Source organism: Brassica oleracea, chromosome C2 (genome assembly GCF_000695525.1).
Source record: "Brassica oleracea var. oleracea cultivar TO1000 chromosome C2, BOL, whole genome shotgun sequence".
In the NCBI taxonomy this organism is placed as follows: domain Eukaryota; kingdom Viridiplantae; phylum Streptophyta; class Magnoliopsida; order Brassicales; family Brassicaceae; genus Brassica; species Brassica oleracea.
This window is the reverse complement of record NC_027749.1, coordinates 6,869,222-6,886,245: the sequence shown is the minus strand read 5'-3', so window position 1 is coordinate 6,886,245 and position 17,024 is coordinate 6,869,222. Positions and strand designations below refer to the sequence as shown.

At 33.6% G+C, this 17,024-nt stretch overlaps 2 protein-coding genes across 2 annotated transcripts; one reads left to right on the top strand and one right to left on the bottom strand.

The window, feature by feature from the left end:
• Positions 1 to 172: 172 nt before the first annotated feature.
• On the bottom strand, positions 173 to 11,498 carry LOC106326726. The gene is made up of 4 exons (XM_013764639.1): positions 11,429 to 11,498; positions 10,928 to 11,035; positions 7,915 to 7,967; positions 173 to 243 (listed from the first exon to the last, which is right to left on the bottom strand). Exons 2-4 carry the CDS (start codon positions 11,008 to 11,010, stop codon positions 173 to 175), a joined length of 207 nt encoding a protein of 68 aa, XP_013620093.1. The 5' UTR covers positions 11,011 to 11,035; positions 11,429 to 11,498.
• A 676-nt stretch (positions 11,499 to 12,174) lies between these two features.
• On the top strand, positions 12,175 to 12,955 carry LOC106325595 (uncharacterized protein At1g08160). The gene has a single exon (XM_013763644.1). The coding sequence runs from the start codon at positions 12,193 to 12,195 to the stop codon at positions 12,790 to 12,792; it is 600 nt and encodes a 199-aa protein (XP_013619098.1). The 5' UTR covers positions 12,175 to 12,192; the 3' UTR covers positions 12,793 to 12,955.
• Positions 12,956 to 17,024: the final 4,069 nt, after the last annotated feature.

Sequence of the window (17,024 nt, the reverse complement as noted above, 5' to 3'; positions counted from 1 at the left end):
AGACTACTTGACAATTATTACTAAATATTTTAAATAAAGGAAGTATATAAAGCAAAAAAATGTTATAACACCATATTTTGGTGGATTGGATCATAAAAGAGATTCAAAAATGAACTCCCATTGAAAACTCGTGTTTACAGTTTGTGTAGCGATGTGTCTTGACTCGATAGCATCATTTCTTAGGGTATGTACGATGGTCAGGTCCAACATCGCGTGAACCAGTGTTTATGTCAGGTCCAACAACTTAATTGTAATTTTTTCATCTGTGTTTAAAAATTCCCTAAGAATAGTAAATTTGTGAATAGGCAAAGAACTAATCAGAAACAAGATCAATAAGATTCTGGTTACAGTTAGTTTTTTAATAGTTTTACACAACTTAAATCTGCTAATTTACGGGTCCCTCACCACCTAGCTAGTACTACTATAACAGACAATACCAAAAGAAGAAAGAAGAAAACTATCATTTCCTTCCATTTAAGATAAATGATAAAAGAATTTGTGGGATATATGAATAAAACACGATATGGAACATTCCGTAAAGAATATTTCACAAAATAATTAATTGTTAAAAAGTCCATGTTCAATCCTAGAAAAAGCGTAGTTGCTTTTATGTCACAAAATAATCAATTGTTAAAAAGTCCATGTTCAATCCTAAAAGGCGAAATAGTTGCTTCAGTGGGAACACATTTTTTAATTTTATTTCTGTTACTTTTTATTCTTCTTCATTTTTGTTATATCTGGCAACACATTTGTTCTTTTTTTATCTCACAACTAGAGTCTAGAGAGACCACTCTAGTCCATTAGATCTTTCTTTATGTTGATTAATCATGAGTATTTGCACTCTCAACACAAGCATTATATTGTATTTAGCTATATACACATTTAGATCCTTCCCCCACATATTTCTAAGTTACAATGACATTTCTGTCCTTATTACCTACATTATGTACATAGCTGAATACACTAAAGTATTTTGGTTGAGAATCCCAATACTCTATTACTTACTCTTCTTTGTTTGTCATCTCTCTCCTTTTGTCTCCTAATATTTTTTTTTAATCTTCATTTTTCTGCAAATCTGAAATCTCCACTATCTCCACCATCTATTCATCATCATCATCATCATCATCATCATCATCATCATCTCACATTCCTCTGTGCCACTTCCTATCTCCGTTTCTTTTTTCATCTGATCCAATCAATTTTTTATTCTTTCAAGATCTTCTTTAAGTTCAAACTCCAAATCATCATCGACACAGTACGACATGCCTCATCTCCCGTCTGAATTCTGCTTTCAATTTTATTTTCACTTTTTCACAATTTATGTCTTAATTAACCGATTCTTTGTAGGTGGATTCCGGCGCATATATAACTTCACCTCTCCCTTTTTTATGTTCGCTTGTCCAGTGAACATAAATGTTCAGCGTTGATTTTTCTTATTTGGAAAACCCAAACTCCTTGTTCGAGCACTTACATAATGGAAACTGGTCTTTGAGCAGAGCAATTACAAAGTGGTTACATAATTCAATGAAGGTCATATATTACATTAATGGTTACAAGAAAGTTTGACAAACCAAAATAATCCAACACCTCGCTAAACTCACCTGTAACCGTTTTATGAAAACATATTACATCCTTGAAATTGTTCATATATGGTTACAAGAAAGTTTAGCCACAAGACCTCCCCAAAACAAGCTAAACTTTTCTGTAACCGACAAATTTGAAAAATGGTTACATAATTCATTGAAGGTTATATATTACATTAACGGTTACAAAAGTTTTTGACAAACCAAAATAATCTGACACCTCGCTAAACTCTTAGGTCACTGTTTTCAGAAAACATTTTACATTCTTGAAAGTGTTCATATACGGTTACAAGAAAGTTTAGCCATAAACCTCCCTACACAAGTTAAATTTTTCAGTAACTGATCCAAAATGCTACAACACCGCATACATACATTTTCGAAAAGAAAAATATATTGTACTAGGAATACTAAACCTTTCATCTGCTCAAAGATTCAACACGCCCTCCCTCTTGCTCTCTACGGAGGAACTAAACTCCCAGTTTATCTCCTTTTATACACAATAATTTTGTATGTAGATGAAGATCTTTTTCTCTGATTCACCATTAATTCCAGCCGAATTTGTCAATCTTCCTCAGCCTTTGATTTATTAATTCCCTGGGACTCCACTGTTTCACGTTATTGGGAGGAGAAAAAAAATCTAAGATAAATCTTAACCAAATATTTTTAAAATTCTATTAATTAGCCTCCTACGATCCTACCTATACACATTCCTATCCTAGATTGTTTCTTCAGTAACAGAGGGGCTGAAATGTAATTTTGCTTCTCCTTTCTTTACTGTTCAGCCCAAACAATTATTGTCTTGGGTATTTTGCTAATTTATCACTTATTTTAGGATTTCTACCCAATTCACTCATTAATCATTTCTAAACTAGTTTACTGTTTTTCTTCTTCTTTTTGTTAGCTAAGAATCTAGTAATAAAATTAAGAGTTGTTGACAAAAAAAAAAAAATTAAGAGTTGTAATGGAATTTCAATTGTTCAAACCCCTAATTCATACCAAACATGTTTTAAATGAAATTAAAAGTAAAGATAATTCATGGCAATTAGAATATGATCATCATCCTCCCAATCCAAGTGTTCCGACTTTCCAATAAAATTAAATATAATATGATCCAGACCTTAGGTCTGACTAATCCTTCCAGACTGGAAGCAGTGGTTGATAATATGGAGACATGGCGTAAATCCATCTTCCCAATGAAAATTTAATTAGAAACATGAAATTGATTCCAAGCGCTAAACCACTAACTTAACGCATAGTTGGTAATATAGCTTGTGTTGGTCGCATCTTTTTTTTTTGAATAAAATGTTAAATTTAATTCAAAAGAAAATAGAACTTGTTTACAGCCTGAGCTACTATGTTAGTGTTAAGGACTTTGTTTTTAAAACAATGAGACTGTCAAAATATTTCGCTATGTTCTCACAGCCCCAATCCAGCTTTGGTAAGCATTCACCATCCTTTTGTCTTGCGTTAGAGTCATTGTTCTGTTCTTCGCATGTCTGGCGATTGACCGAAAGAGTACATCGTTTTTTTTTGATAAAGGCGTTGGTCACGTCTTTTTGCGTCACTTCAGTATTCTAGTCTAGACGAATCTACGATTAAATTAATTAGAATAGACTTGTTTGTTTATCACGCGAAATAGATTACAGTTTTAATTAAATGAGGTAGCAGTAATTGTTTAGAACACAATTGCGTTAACGCGACGTTCTTCCACAAATAATTCACTAAAGCTAACAAAGAAAATAACATTAATCATCCATCCACTTTATACAAATTTTGTTCATTAATATAAATATGTAACAAATAGCTCTTTTGAAATCTAAAATGAATACTACAAGATAATAATACCGAGGAACCCCAAGTCATAAGTTTAGGGACTATATGTTTGTTCGATGTATCTTGGACAACCTCTGTCCTTTTTAGTGGATGTGGATGGGTCTGGATGGACAGTGGTGGAGTCATTCAGCTAATGGGGACGAAAAATTTCACTCGGCGCGAATCAGTCTTGTATTCGGAAATAGAAACACTACGGTGGGCAATGGAGAACATGCTTCAACATTCACCATGTCAAACATTTGGGACAGATTGTAAGGAGCTGATTGCAATGATAAAGGAGCCTAAAGCTTGGCCAAGTTTTGCGACAGAATTGGAGAGAATAGAGACGCTACAGATATTCTTCCCGGACTTCAAAATCATTCACGTACCACGAGCGCGCAATCATTTTTCAGATTTTTTAGCTAAGACTGATAGATCCTTCCATAGAGAGTTACATTTTGTTGGTTGTTCTATTCCGGTTTGGTTACCCAGACCACCTCAAGCTTGAGTAATAAAATGGCCGTTTGACGTCAAAAAAAAAAAAAAATCTAAAATGAATACGCTTGACAAAGATATTTTACCAAAATTTCAACTCATGCAGATTGCCAGATCTTTAAAGGCCTTCATCATGCAGACTGCCACATTGTTAATGTCCCCGGTAAGATCCAATTATATAAGCACGCGTTTACAAGTGTGCATGTTATAAGAGATAACAGGATTAATGCATGTAGGAGTTCTTTTCTAAAGCATTGGTTATACATGTGACATAAGATATGTAAACTTCACCATTAAATGAAAATATATTCAAATAATACATGATAAAAGAAAGTTAAAAAAAAATCCCTCGAAAAAAAAAGAAAAAGAGTCAAAGTTTCGCCTGTTAGTCGTCTTCATCTCTCGACTCTGCTCCGGCGCGTCTCCCACCACGAGCTCCAAATCCGGTCTCGTCTCCTCCATACGAACCCAGCAAACCAAACATCTCTCTCTTGTGCTCTGTTTTGACATGGATCTCAAGCCTCCCAATGATGAAATGAAAACTAAGACGAGCTCTAACTTCTCCTTGCCGGCTTCCTTCTCTCCAATAACTATCAACCTCTCTTACCCCTTTTCTATGACAGAGAGCTCTCCGGCGCTCCTGCAATCACCGATCAATAACACCGATATAGCCAAAGTTCCTGTTCTTGATGAGGATTCTGAAAAAGAAATTGATGCTGTCGATTCTTTGGTTGATGCGGGAGAGCTATCTTCTAACCCACCAGATGCTTTTGTTCCATCTCTTGGAGCATGGGCCAAACCTCTGACATTCGCACCACCTGCTACTCCTCCAATGCCAGCAACACCATCAGATTTTGACCCACAGTACCTCAACAACCTACTTGACTCTTTCTGGCCAACACTAAATGATGGAATTGGGAAGAAAAAAAGAGATCCACACACTGCTGTAAGAGAGTTTCCACGCATTCCGGTCCACAAGATTCCTGTTCCGGAGCTTAAGGATGATAGAACACTAAGGTTTCCATGGGCTGCTAGAATGAATCCTGCAACCAGAAATCTTTATCGAGCAACCAAGCCTACCTTCCGACTTGATGGAACTCCTCAGGTTACAATCCCTTCTCAGGTTCTTAGTTTAGGACCAGAGAATAGAAGAGAGTATGTCATTGTCCAGTTCCATCGATGTTCTCTTCCTCCTTGAGGTTTAATTCATGCTGTAGTGAATAGATTGTGGGGAAGAAGTTGCAGAATAGGATGTCGAAAGCTTAGCGAGTCATCTTATATATTTCACATTCCCCATGATTCAACTCGGGAATGGGTAGTTCATAGAGGTGTATGACATGTTGATGACTGTTTGCTATTTGTTTCCCCTTGGAAATCAGTGAACTCATTCAAAGTCCCTGAAGGATCAACTATTCCGGTTTGGGTAAATTTAAAAAATGTTCCGGATTCTTGCTACTCAAGATTAGGTCTCAGTCATGTAGCATCAGGACTTGGTGAGCCTATGCAAACGCACAGACCTGCCTTGATCCGACTACTTTGGGGGAAGCAAAACTGTTGGTGGAAGTAGAACTTGACAAGCCCTTCCCTAAGCAAATTTCTTTAGATGATAAACAAGGGAATATATTCTTGGTAGATGTGGAGTACACATGGATTCCGAGTACTTGTGGCAGATGTGGACACTTGGGACATAAAGAAAAAAGATGTCTTCTCCCAGCTGTCCAAGCGAATGTTGAAACAGGTCCAATGCATGAGGTTCTGTCTAATGAAGCAAGAGGTGTTGAAGTAGATACGGAAAAGTTCATGTTGAAACAATTTCAATGCATGAGGTGTCTAATGAAGTAAGAGGTGCTGAAACGGATAAAGAACCAGCTCAGTTCAGTGCTGTATCAGATCAAGTGGTGGTACAAGTTGAAAACTCAGAAACGAGTTTAGTGCTATCTTCTACTGATCAGATTGTAGAACACATTAATGACTTAGAGATTGAAGAATTGCAATCACAAAAGAGTGTTGAGCTGAAGGCTCTTTCAATGCCAGCAAACTTGCCCATCCATTCTAAGGTAACAATAGCCATTGGCTCCAATTCTCAGTCCACTTCACCACCATTAGCAGGTATCATTTCTGCTCCAGCTGAACCTACTATTATGGAAGAAATTTCATCACCTATTATGGTCTCTAAAACCAATCTGGAAGTAGGAGACAATTCATTGGCCTTTGCACCCACACATGACAGCCTCTCTCACTATCATACTGAGCAACCGAATGTGCAAGATGATGAAGATGGGTTAATAAGTGATGCTATGGCAAATCTCAACACGTCAAGAGGTGAAAGGCCAATAAAACCACTTCAAAAGTATCAAGATATGGATTAGAACACGATACGAGGAAAAGGTAAACGAGGTCGCCGAGGCCGAGGGTACCATACTCCCTAGTGTTTCTTTTATCATTTTCTTGTTTCACTAAGCTTATGTCCTATAAGTTTTTCTGTTCTAAGTTCATGCTTAGCTGAATATGAGGATTGTTTCATCTTGCTTTCTAAAACTTTATGGTTTCAAAGTTATACCTTATATGTTTTTATGTCTTTAATTTGAATGCTTTTTTTCAAAAAAATAAAATAATACATGATAAAATAGTATGTAAGTTTCACCGTTATATGGTCTATCAAATATATAAGACGTGAAGAACATGCCATTAAAAACTCTTTAACTTTTTCTTAAATATATTAAAACTCTAAAACTTGCTTAGGTGATTCACTATTAAATTTTTTTTTGTCGGCCTTTGATTCACTATTAATTTAATTCAACTGGGATTGACAATTGACATTCTTCGTTTATAGCTGACATAATATTAGTAGGTTTATGTGGGGAAGGTCGTAAGTGGGGATGGCTCTTATAATTTGCTTGCTCTACTCTAGTTGACTTCCTAGTTAACCACATCACATATCTTTATTAAACCACTTTTAAGCTAATGTAAATAATTCATACACAAATGACAAGTGCAGTTTCAAAGGGGAAAACATCATTCATGACTCCATCTCATGTATTGTGTAATTGTATCATGTCATAACTACTGTCCATATAATTACCCACAATTCTAAATATCAATATCCTAATTCTCCTTTGTATTTTTATTACTCTTCTCCAAATTAGTATGATATTGGATAATATTTTTTGAATTTCTATTTGATAAAATGATACCAAGATAAAATAAAATAATTAAAAGTAGATGTGAGACATATTTTGTTTGTGTGCGTGAATGTATGTCACAACTAACAAGTATTTTATAGAGGCCTAGACGGTAGAGTGTCTTCTTCCATCCATCCCTGTATAACGTCTGGCATGAATATAAAAGACAGACACCACAAAGAATCTAAAGAACCAACAAAATCCAAAAAACAAAATAAGAACAAAACTCAAGTTACTTAGATTCTTCTTAGACACATATGAATCAAGGAGATCATATTATAAATAATGGAGAAGGCTCAGTGTGTTGCTTCTCTGAGACAACCACTACGTCCTCAAATCCAGTCTACAATAATCCCATGACGGCCGCCACAAAATCATCGGAAGACGAGGACGACATATCGCTCTCTCTTCTACTTAATCTCTCTACCATGCAAAACAAAGTCCATCAGATCAAATCTCTGGTCAGTTTTTTCATGATATCAACTAATAACAATAACCAATCCACGGAGTCAACGTCGTATTTGGCCGTGGCTAACATCGAAAGTTTGGTTCAAGATATTATCACGGCCGCTAATTCAATGATGTTCACTTGCCAACAACTCCATATCTCATCTAATAACAACAGTAATTTCGATAACGATAAAATTGTTACGGATTTTTCCCCACGCGAAATCGACAGGCATAATGATTTCACGAGAGAGTCGTCAGCCAACTTTCTCGGTGTTCAAGAAAGAGGGCGTAGTTCGTTTCTCGACCAGACTACGCAGAATCTTGACTGGTACGGCACCCAAACCATAAACCCTAAAAAAGAAGATCATCGTTATAAATCAAGATCCGGTGACTATGAGCTAGTGGAGCTAGGCGTAGCGGATCTACTAGCGAAATACACGCACTACTGCCAGATTTGCGGAAAAGGGTTTAAGCGAGATGCGAATCTAAGGATGCACATGAGAGCGCACGGAGACGAGTACAAGACACGTGAAGCCTTGATCAGTCCAACGAGCCATGATAAGAAAGTCGAATGCTCGTCGACTAGACATTACTACTCGTGCCCACATCATGGGTGTAGATGGAACCAGAGGCACGAGAAATTTCAGCCGTTGAAATCTGTGATTTGCGCCAAGAATCATTACAAGAGAAGTCATTGTCCGAAAATGTATATGTGCAGGAGATGTAACGTGAAGCATTTCTCGGTTCTGTCTGATCTTAGGACACACGAGAAGCATTGTGGGGATGTCAAGTGGGTTTGTTCTTGTGGGACTACGTTCTCTAGGAAAGACAAGCTTATGAGCCATGTTTCTTTATTCTTGGGCCACTCACCGGTCCATTGCCCGCCGCAGCAGCAGCGTCCGATTATCACAATATAAAGATTTCTAAGACGTATTATCAAATGACTTGTGTATTAACATTAACTAGTTATTAACTAGTTCTCGATCAGTGCAACCGCGTGGATTTTTGTTTTCATTTATTTTTATATAAATATTTTGTTTTCAATTCTAAATTGGTATATATTATAAAATATATGTGTCTATCAATTTTTAAAACATAATAAGTTTACGGTATATTTTTTCATTGAATAGATTATTTCAAACTTTCACATGTATTTGTATCTTCTTCTATATATATATTTTCGGATTATTATTTCATTATTAAAATCGTAACTATATATATAAAGATTAGTAAAATATTATTGTATTGTCATATTCAAAGATATTGTAACATTTTATAAATTTAGAAAGTTTTAAGAAAATTAAACTTTTCGCTTTATAGATTTATGTTATCGAGTAAATAATTAAACAAGTAGTTTTTGTTTAATTTTTAAAATAAACTATATAGTTTAAAATTTGTTTTCATTGGTTTAAGGTAGTAAAGATTAATCATTGTTAGATAATATGATTTTTGTTATTAATTTTTTTTTTAATTATTTTAAAAATTAACATCGACAAATATTTAAATATTTAACATATGGAGATATAGTATTACAACAATAAATTATATCTACTTAATTTATAATATCTGTAAATCTAATGGATCATCTATTGTTTAAATCCAATTATTGATAACCTAATAAAAATTTCTGGTAGCCCCAAAATTTAAATGATAAGATTAGAGATTAAATGTAACATGACTTTTTAAGAATAAGTCAACTAGATCCATTTTTTAAAAAATCACACATAAATCAATGTTATGACTTCTGTTTTAATATATAAGATGTTACCAAAAAAATTGATTATGATACTGCATAATGGATATGTTAAAAAAGTTGACGTAGTTTTTCATTATACTTATACATGCTTCTGCTAAGTTATGGGTAATAGTTTCGGTTGATTCATGCAACTTTCTGATTTCTGAATAATAGTTACAATATTGAGAAAAGAACGTTACAATTAATCTAACTTCAAACTAGCATTTTGGCGTCTTAAAGTATATTTACTTATATGGTGGCAGTGATAAAGATTGTATCTCCATCCATAATATATAACAATTTAAGAAAGAAATAATTATCTTCTCTATGCACATACGCAGCAATTTTTGATTTTACTCTCATGAACCAAAAAAAGAAGAGAAAATTTTAATATTCGAAAATACATTTTCAACGGTTCATTCATCTAATATTACATGGTACACTAGAGACTAACCTACTCGACAATGAATTAAATATCTATCTTCTATATATATAAAAAAATGTTGGCATCTCTCCTGTAAAAGCACCTCAGCGCCACATCATTAAGTCGAGTGTTTTGGTCTCGACACATGTCCGTCAACTCCAAAGTGTTGCGTTTCAATTAATAGGATAAATTTAATTTGGGCTTGCTAAAAAACTAAGAAGTTTGATTTAGAATGGACCATACAACAAGACTATTATTTTTAAAATTGGTCTGTACGAAAAGCATTATTTGACTTAGGTTATGACATGTTTCTTCTTCCTCCCGCTGAGAAAAAACTGCGGCGTTACTGTTCTCTGTTAGATTTATTAAATACAATTAATGTTTTCATTAATATCACCGACTCACTCATCCAAAACGTCTCATTCCATACATCTCCTATCTCAAATTGTTGTGGATTTACACCTATAAATAATTGAGTTCACAATTAATGTTAATTTAACCTCCGAGTTAATACATACGGTACTAAAAATATTCCAAAAAAGTTCAAAATCGTCTACCTATCATACCACCACTAAAAATTTACTATTAATTTTGCAGGGCCACATTAACCCAAACAACATTTTAAAGACAAAATATAAGGATCAGTTCACGGACTCAAGCTTTCTACTTTAAAAAAGCCAAACACTAAAATTGAGATATAACAAATAAATTATTTAGATGTTAATATATAATAAATCACTGACATTAACTAAATGTGATTTTTTTAAATACTTTAATAAAAAAAATTCAACTGAAAATGATATAATAACTCAATTATGGTAATATCATAAAAGCAAAAAGTCAAACAAAAATTATTTACAAATTAACTAACCAATAACTTAAATTAATATAATAGTATATCTCATACGCAACTTTTGCAAATGTGAACCTAAAACACAAATTACAAAATTATATAAAAAATAATAACATAGAACACAAGTAAAGTATATCCCGCCCGTATGACGCGCCGACTCTAAAGTAAAAGAAGTATGATAAAACAATTGATATAAAACTATGTTTTAGATGGACTGGATCACAAATGAGATTCCAAAATGATCCTCACATTGAAAACTCAGGTTTACAGTTTGTGTAGCCATTTGGCTTGACACTTGGACGATCTGCGATCAAATAAGACAAGGAAAAACATCATTCCACAAGACGAGAAAAGCTTTTAAACAGTAGAAAAACGAAGAGCGGGGGTTCTTACGCCATGTAGAAGGGGAAAGCTAAGCCTGCAGAGGCGAAAACAACCAGACCAGTGGCTACAATGACGTTACGCGACGGTGCCATTGCAAACTAGCCTTTAGCAAATAGACTCTAGTGAGAAACCAAAAAAAAAAATGGAATCAGTCCCAGAGCAGGTGAGAAGATACATAGACATATCAAATAATAAAAAAAAATGAATGTAACTCAAAGGTTTTATATAAATTCAAAACATGAACCAGAATTAGATATTTCCCAACATTGGAACGATTAAAGATTACGTCTTTGAATAAATATTATAATGATTACACCTTTACGACACATATAGATCCAAACTTTAACGATGAATTCATCCAATACAAACTCAAATTACTCATTTGCGGTGCGCAGAGAACATCCGAAGATTTCAACTAATCAATTCCATTACACTCTTTTGCTATAACATACTGCAAGACTAAAATCACGAGCACAACAATGATAAAAAAAGAAGAACAAAATATCTAACTTGGGATGGGATGTGGAGGCGGCCGAGTCGACTCAGTGAAACATCTTGGTGTTCGGGAATGGGTTGCGTGCACCGAGTCGCGGAGGTCTATAAAACTCGGCGATTTGCACGTGACAGCTCTATAATTTGTTATTGGGCTTACTTGGGCCTATTCCAGTAACTTATCCAATTTTTGTTTGTATCGTTATTGAGCTTAATTGGGCTTATTCCGTAAACTTGGTATCCAGATTGATATTGAGTTCATTATCCAAAATAAATTCTCTGAACAGAGATAATCTTAAAGAAGGTTTCTCTAATTTTTCCTTAAGCCTGAAAATAAGTTGCTATCAAAATGTCAAAATAAAACCATTCAAGGTTCCATGCAAGTAAAAAAACACAATCAAATCGTAGAGTTCTTTGTTAGAAAATGTTTATAAAATGTATTTATAGTATTTACATTCATAAGAAATTATTAAATTCTATATCATAAACAATTAAGGTTTTCACTTTATTCTCAATTATTTCTTTTCTTTTGGTAGGGCATGAAAATATACAAATGTTTTTAAAGCTTTAAAACATAAATTGTTAAAAGCAAAGTATAAGGAACAAAACGTTTTAAAGCTGTAATAAAAAAACAGAACTCATTTATCTACTGATGAAGCAAAGAACATAAGAATCCAACGTGTTTTCCAGGTTTCTTGCATGACAAGTATCCACTCTATATATATAACCAAATAAGCCAATGTTTGACTCCAAACCCCCTTAGCTAGAAGTACGTAGACCTAATGCCGACAACAGCTTCTCCAAATCGGCCACTGCATCCCCGCCGTTCCCGTGTCTGCTACGTTTTCCTCGTCGTACTAACCCTAATCTTTATCATTGCTGTAGGTTTTCTCATTACATGGCTTGTAACCAAACCCAAAAAGCTTCATTACAGTCTCGAAAATGCCTCGGTCCAAAATTTTAACCTCACGGACGACAATCACATGTCCGCTACGTTCAAACTTACCATCCAGTCTCATAACCCTAACCACCGAATATCTGTCTACTACAATTCCGTCGAGATATACGTGAAATTCAAGGACCAGACGCTTGCGTTCGACACGATGGAGCCGTTTCACCAACCGCGGATGAACGTAACGCAAATTGATGACACTTTGGTTGCACAGAACGTCGCCGTTTCTAAATCCAGTGGTAAGGATTTAAGGGATCAACATTCCTTGGGAAAGATCGAGCTTGAAGTGTATGTTAAGGCGAAGGTTAGGTTTAAAGTCGCGGTATGGAAATCATCACATCGAACGGCTCATATTAAGTGCTCTCATGCCACGGTCTATTTGTCGCAGTCAAACAAATCGCTTAACAGTTCTTGTGAGGCTGATGTTTGATTAGCAAGTTTGTATTGTCACATTAATAATCTTCTCGCTTTACTTCAAACATGCACGAAAAAGATCTATATTGTTTTAACGGATAATAAAACCAAGCAAAAAAAAAAGCGAATAACGGATTTACGTGGTTCATCGATGGGACATTGGCTATATATGTTTACCAGCTAAAAGACCAATTTTTCAATAGATGCATCAGATTAGGGCCGGGCGTTCGGATACCCGTTCAGTTCGGATTGGGTGTTTCGGATTTTCGGGTATTTTGGTATAGGGATAGAGAACCCGTTCGGATATTTCTGTACTTCGGATCGGGTTCGGATATTTTTATTTCAGGTTCGGTTATTTTGAATCGGGTTCAGATATTTAGATTTTAAAAGAAAAAAAATTATTTTTTCATTTTTAAGTTTTTTGTATTTAAAAATATAGATTTCACTTAACTGTTTAATTTTTAATTTTTTATAGATTGAATGATTAATAGGTTTGAAGATAAATTTTTTAAAACAAATAGATATTAATTTGAGTATTGTTTTTAATCTTTGAATGTAACTTTTATTAATACATGAAACAAAAAGTTTGACATGCATTTTAAATGAATATCAAATCATTTTCTCCATAATTATATATATATTTATGATCTTAAATTATGTGTAACATCAATATAAATACTTTTTAAAAAAATAAGAGATGTAAACTAGAAATATAAGGGTAAGTATATATATGTTCGGTTATCTTCGGATATCCATTCGGATTCGGATATTACCCGTTCGGGTTCAGATATCCAATATCTCCTAACTTAATACCCGTTCGGATATTTTGCTACTTCGATTCAGATTTCGGTTCTGGTTTTTCGGGTCGGGTTCGGGTGCGGCTTCAGGTATCGGGTAAAGTGCCCACCCCTACATCAGATTACAGTATGATAAGAAAGAGTAGTGTTTAACTATAAACTAACCTTGGCCTTAACTATATACTATATACCGAGACAAGAAAAAAGCAAAACAAGACTGCGGTCCAATTACTTTGACCAAATTTGTATACAAAACATATATAATGAGTGGTATAAATTTCCCTGTAACTGTAAAATGATGCAAAGTATATTTTTGGTACAAAGTAAAATATTTTATAAAAGATATTGTGTATGGCTTTCACATCGGTGGTAACCTAGTGGTTTCCACTAGAGGAGGAGTTGCTCTGTTGGTCCAGGCCAGAGATCGACATGTGGCCACGCTGATATGTGCCCATGTTTACGGCCCATTTGAATACCCAGGAGAGGATCCATCAGTGGGTTGCACCTTCCATCCGGAGGTTAGGTATGCGTCTTTAATAGATCCGGGTTTAACTCTTTTCTTAAAAAAAAAAAAAAAGACCCCAAGGTGGAGAGAAAATACGCCATTTTACACAATCTTAAAGGACCATTTTAGTTTGTAATTATTTGGTATATAAATAAAAGCTACAAACCCATGGTTGATGTTCTTGGACTAAGGGCTAACGATGGTCCTGCCTTGTGAAAGAATAACATAATCATGGGATGTGTTTGAACATATAACAGCATTGTAGCTTCGAATTTTATTTAATTTCAGCTTTATTTTTCGTTTTTCAGATTAAAAACGAATGTTAAAGAAAAAAGTTGCATCCACTACAAGTAAAGATGGGAATATTCTACAACTAGTCTATACCCTTAATGTCTCCATGGCTTTGCGCGCAAATAAAGTCGAAGATATATGGTTGAATATTCAATTATCTTGTAGCAACGTGTATCGTTTGGACAATCATCTTCGAAGGTCATCTTAGAAGGGACCGGCAAGAATTTGGGCGACATCTTGACAATTTAGCTTATGAGTGAGTAACCTCATTTTTTAATAGCAAACCAGTTCTCAAAAAGAAAAAAAAAACTACTCCTTCCTAAGACCTATTGTTTCACCAACTGTGCCATAGGTTAATGATTTAGTAAAAAATAGTTTTGTTGTGCCTTCAGTTCATGATCAAAGTTAGCGATCATGATAGCTACCGGTTGATTCATGATCTAAAAATGAAATTAGAGTCTTGTACAAACTCTTCAGAATTTTACAAAAAATAACATTTTATGTTTGTTGATATTTTTTTTTTGATTAATCAATATTCCTTGCATATAAAAAGGTCCACACTAATCTTTTAAAAGGAGGTACAACCTACTACTACATCTTTAGTATTCAAATGAAACCCAAAACATAGCCATCTATTATCTGCGTGGCCACACATGTTTAGTGTAGTGAAGTTACTTCGAATCCAGGTGGCTTAAATCACCAAAATTCGCCTACCAATATACATCCATGTGTGGTTTTATTTTTTTTTGTTGGTAAGGATAAATGTCTTATTAAATGGTAGTTAATATATTTCGTAAAACAAAAACTTTTCAAATATAAGAAAATAAGAAACTTCACAATTGAATCATTAGAATATTTGTTTGTCGTAGGAAAGGTGACTGGTTTCGTTCTTAAATGCTTAAATTTTTATACGGAACTAGGATAAGACGTGCGTAAGGTGAAAGAGTTAAGAAACTATATAATGTAATGTATATAACATAAAATAACAAAACTTGATCGCTTATACTTAGGATTGATTCAAAAACTTTGCAATACTTGGTAATGGACCAGAATTTACAACTTAGATATTAGATAATAAAATTAATAAATTGATGGATCAGACAAACGAAATTGAATATAGATATTATTGTCTCAGATTTTTTTTTCTATCCGAGTCGAGACAATGCCATTCTATTCATTTAGAATTTTGTTCTCTTTTCATTGACAGAAAAATATAATGGCAAAACCAACATATTAAAGCTGGACCAATCTGGTCGAAGAATATTATAGCAAAACTAACATATTAAAATATTGTCTGAAAAATATTAAGACAAAACTAACATGTTAGCATAGTCACATTAAAGCCTTAATATTTAATCTTTATATTTTGTTTCTGGAAACGAATACTACTAAATCACATATAAACTTGCATATCAAGCCAAAAGGATATAGACAAATCCTAAATTTAAGGATTGATTTATAACTAATTCTTATTTGCCAAAATTTTATACTTGGACAAAAGTATGTTTTAAATATATTGTATATTTAATATTACTCCATCTGTATCATTTTAAGAGGTGTTTAAGATTTTTGCACAAATATTAAAAAAATACAAACTTTTATGTAATTGGCTTTGGTTACATAAAATAACATTAAATAAAACTAATTCAACCAATAAAAAAATGTTGTATTTTATAATTGGTCAAAAATTTCAAATGACATTAAATTTCACCTAGAACTGTGAAAACATCATTTATTTTGAAACAAAATCAAAATCTTTAAACACCACTTAAACTGATACGGAGGGGAGTAATAAATAATGAGTTACCATAAACCAATTCCACAAAACTTATAACTCACGTGTATTGTGGATCTAAAAACTAAAGCGGTCAAATATGATCTGGTTTATTAATGAGTTTTATAATTCAATATGTTACTCAAATATAAAACCGGACCAGTTTAACATAATGGTTTGTGAATTTCAAAGAACTTTAAAGAACTGCACTGAAGATAATAGTTTGTGAATGATGAAACACTTTAAAGGCAAACAGTGAAAAACAAAACATTAAACTGATTCTTGTACAACTTATACGTTTATCTAAAGCATTTTTGCTATTTACCTGAACATACGTAACTAATTTTATCTTAAGTTTGTAAAATCCCCTTGTGTAGAAAGAACTGTATTGAAATTGTGCATGTGAATAATAACCAATATTATGCTACATGATTAGTTTCGTTCGTTACTGCTACATGGCGAATATAAACTCACTGATATTGTGCTACAGTGGTGGAACTTGAGTACGAATTATATGGTTGAGATTGACCAAACAAAATATTATGAAATAGTCTAACTTTAATATATAAAGGATAATCCTTTTTATAAGATAATGTTTTAAATATAAATGTAAGATAATGTAATGTTATTTAATTTTTCTACAGGAAAAAAAATAGTTTAAGGTTTCTCCAAACTCTTTATAAAAATGCCACGTAAGCACTAAGAAAAAGTTTGGGGATGTCACCTCAACAACTTCATTTTGTAATTAATATAAAATTGAGATTATATTAAAAAAATTTCAAATAATATATAGGACATTACGTATAGAGAAAACCGGCCTTTGTGAATTCATCAGTGACCAAAGGTATTTAAAAGCTTTACGTTGCCGATCTGGAAATTTT

Excerpts from the sequence above, each read along its gene's own strand:
- LOC106325595 (XM_013763644.1), top strand. The coding sequence starts at position 12,193 with ATGCCGACAACAGCTTCTCCAAATCGGCCACTGCATCCCCGCCGTTCC.
- LOC106326726 (XM_013764639.1), bottom strand. The coding sequence starts at position 11,010 with ATGGCACCGTCGCGTAACGTCATTGTAGCCACTGGTCTGGTTGTTTTC. Across the intron at positions 7,968-10,927 it reads GCTTTCCCCTTCTACATGGC|TAGTGCGTGTATTTCGCTAG; the intron begins GTAAGAACCCCC and ends CAAATCTGGCAG. Across the intron at positions 244-7,914 it reads CCTAGCTCCACTAGCTCATA|TTGTTGGACCTGACATAAAC; the intron begins GTCACCGGATCT and ends ATTACAATTAAG.